Source organism: Diaphorina citri, unplaced genomic scaffold (genome assembly GCF_000475195.1).
Source record: "Diaphorina citri unplaced genomic scaffold, Diaci psyllid genome assembly version 1.1 scaffold9118, whole genome shotgun sequence".
Taxonomy (NCBI): domain Eukaryota; kingdom Metazoa; phylum Arthropoda; class Insecta; order Hemiptera; family Psyllidae; genus Diaphorina; species Diaphorina citri.
Window position 1 is genome coordinate 8,181 of NW_007386492.1, and position 3,136 is coordinate 11,316.

The 3,136-nt window shown below is 41.5% G+C and overlaps 1 protein-coding gene across 1 annotated transcript in view; it reads right to left on the bottom strand.

The window, feature by feature from the left end:
* Positions 1 to 3,136, bottom strand: part of LOC103522537 (eukaryotic translation initiation factor 3 subunit E) — a gene marked incomplete at its 5' end in the record, with an annotated part of 20,033 nt that overhangs the window by 8,104 nt on the left and 8,793 nt on the right. Inside the window, one exon of the mRNA XM_008487638.3 lies at positions 1,879 to 2,036. Coding sequence (XP_008485860.3) covers positions 1,879 to 2,036 — 158 coding nt within the window. The remainder of the gene's footprint in view (positions 1 to 1,878; positions 2,037 to 3,136) is intronic.

Consider the following 3,136-nt stretch of genomic DNA (forward strand, 5'->3'; position numbering starts at 1 on the left):
TTCTTATAAAATGTAGATCAAAACTCTCCTTGGACCAAAGTTCGAGAAATGTAAGGTTCGGCCGCTTCTTAGCGCTATTCAGAACACAAAAGTAAGTCCTTACCGTTTTTATTATTATTGGATACTAGGTATCCAATACCTAGTTTCCAATAATAATAAAAACAGTGAGAATAATGTTAATACATAGGATGTCTAATATAAACCTAACGAATAATCACAAAAGTAAGCCTTTCATTTTTGGATGTCCATCACAGAAAGTAATCAAAAATCAACACGTTCGCTCCGCACACCACTCCATTAACACGTTGACTCACCTGTTGAATGACCTTGACCAAATCCTTGAGGGCGTTTCGCTTGGATCGGTTGATGATGACCGCTGTCGCAAGATAGCGCAGAATGTGGGGGCACATGGTTTGGATGGCGTTCAAATAGTGAGGCCGGTTCAGGAACATGTCGATAATGAGGTCACGACCTGAAAAAAGAATTTAGTAAAAAAAAGAGGTTTGATAGAAGGAACTGTAACTGCTGAGAGTGCTGAGGTCTTATCGTCCCGAAATCTAAGAGAGAATGAAGAAAGGACAGGAGAATTATAATGATTCTTCAGGAGATTTCAAAGATCCTTGTATGTGTAGGATTCCTGAGGAAGAATAGGATGGAATGAGGAGCCGACAACTAAGAAAAGTGGTGATTGGGATCATACACAGAGTCGAGAGTTGAACAGGCAGAACATTTTGGAGAGGTCTCGTGAATCGACCTGGTTTAAAACCACAACGATGACGGCTGTGATGATTCAGGGCCAAAGTTTCGATAGAGAATTAGGAGCCAACAACTAAGAAAAGTGGTGATTGGGATCATAAATATACAGAGTCGAGAGTTGAACAGAGATAGAACATTTTGGAGAGGTCTCGTGAATCGACCTGGTTTAAAACCACAACGATGACGGCTGTGATGATTCAGGGCCAAAGTTTCGATAGGTAATGATACTAATGATTAATGATGATATGTAATATGTCAAAATATATAATACCTGAGTTAGACTGCGGGCGTAAAGAGACTTTTCAGTCCTATCTCAGCGGGATGAACAAGGTAAATTCTATTCTATTCCTGTCAGGGCGGAGTTCGCCGTTTTCAAAATTTTACCTTTAGCCCATTCTATTCCTGTCAGGGCGGAGTTTGCCGTTTTCAGAATTTTACCTTTAGCCGAAGGTAGCTCCAAATTTGCAGAGAGGTTTCTTATAAAATGTAGATCAAAACTCTCCTTGGACCCAAGTTCGAGAAATGTAAGGTTCGGCCGCTTCTTAGCGCTATTCAGAACACAAAAGTAAGCCTTTCGTTTTTGGATGTCCATCACAGAAAGTGATCAAAAATCAACACGTTCGCTCCGCACACCACTCCATTTAACACGTTGACTCACCTGTTGAATGACCTTGACCAAATCCTTGAGGGCGTTTCGCTTGGATCGGTTGATGATGACCGCTGTCGCAAAAAGTTCGAGAAATGTAAGGTTCGGCCGCTTCTTAGCGCTATTCAGAACACAAAAGTAAGTCCTTACCGTTTTTATTATTATTGGATACTAGGTATCCAATACCTAGTTTCCAATAATAATAAAAACAGTGAGAATAATGTTAATACATAGGATGTCTAATATAAACCTAACGAATAATCACAAAAGTAAGCCTTTCATTTTTGGATGTCCATCACAGAAAGTAATCAAAAATCAACACGTTCGCTCCGCACACCACTCCATTAACACGTTGACTCACCTGTTGAATGACCTTGACCAAATCCTTGAGAGCAATTTTTGGATGTCCATCACAGAAAGCAATCAAAAATCAACACGTTCGCTCCGCACACCACTCCATTAACACGTTGACTCACCTGTTGAATGACCTTGACCAAATCCTTGAGGGCGTTTCGCTTGGATCGGTTGATGATGACCGCTGTCGCAAGATAGCGCAGAATGTGGGGGCACATGGTTTGGATGGCGTTCAAATAGTGAGGCCGGTTCAGGAACATGTCGATAATGAGGTCACGACCTGAAAAAGAAAAAAAGAATTTAGTAAAAAAAAAGAGGTTTGATAGAAGGAACTGTAACTGCTAAGAGTGCTGAGGTCTTATCGTCCCGAAATCTAAGAGAGAATGAAGAAAGGACAGGAGAATTATAATGATTCTTCAGGAGATTTCAAAGCCTCAATCAAGGCAGGACGTGTTTGTGTTGGGATTTTAAGCGTTTAAATTGGTCGAGCCGTTTTCTAGTGGAAAAATCTGGTGTGAACATCACAAGACTTTCCTTATCCTATTGAATGGTGCTTATTAGGGTGTTCTGTTGTAACATTTACAATATCTCTAACCGTTTAGTCGATATTGCTGAAAACCGCGAAAAAGCGGTCAAAATACCGCCAACCGCAGCACCTATTTTAACCAAACGTTTTGTGTTGCATCCTTGTCACATTTGAAATTCGTTACGAACTGCGAATACCGCGAAGAAACCGCGAATACCACGAACAAGTCGCGAGTACCGCGAAAAAACCAAGAATACCGCGAAGAAGTCTTTAGCTTATACCGTTCCCGAGATATTGTTAAATTACACCGAAAACCGCCAAAAAGCGGTAAAATGCCGCCAACCTTTGCACCGGTTTTAACCAAAAGTTTCGTGTCGCATCCTTGTCACATTTGACAGCTATATACAAAATTTCAAGTCTCTAGGTCTTACCGTTCTCGAGATATTTTGTTTACAGACAGACACACACACACACACACACACAGACAGACAGACAGACAGACAGACAGACAGACACACACACAGACAGACACACACACACACGGACCAATGGCTGAAACTTTGGATTTAGGCTCTAGGGACCTAAAAACTGACCATCGAAATTTTGAACCGATTACATTACTTTCCTTCCTATAGGATAAGGAAAGTAAAAAGAGGTTTGGTAAGCTGTTTCCACACATAGTCGACCCCGTTGATCGACGTCGACTGAAAGTACTCTCCCTCGACAACATAGATTCACCTCGTCGGACGACCATCGATCGACTATGTGTGGACACAGCTGTAGAAGGAACTGTAACAAAGGAGAACTTATCGTCTCGAAATCGAACAAGTCGCGAATACCGCGAACAAGTCGCG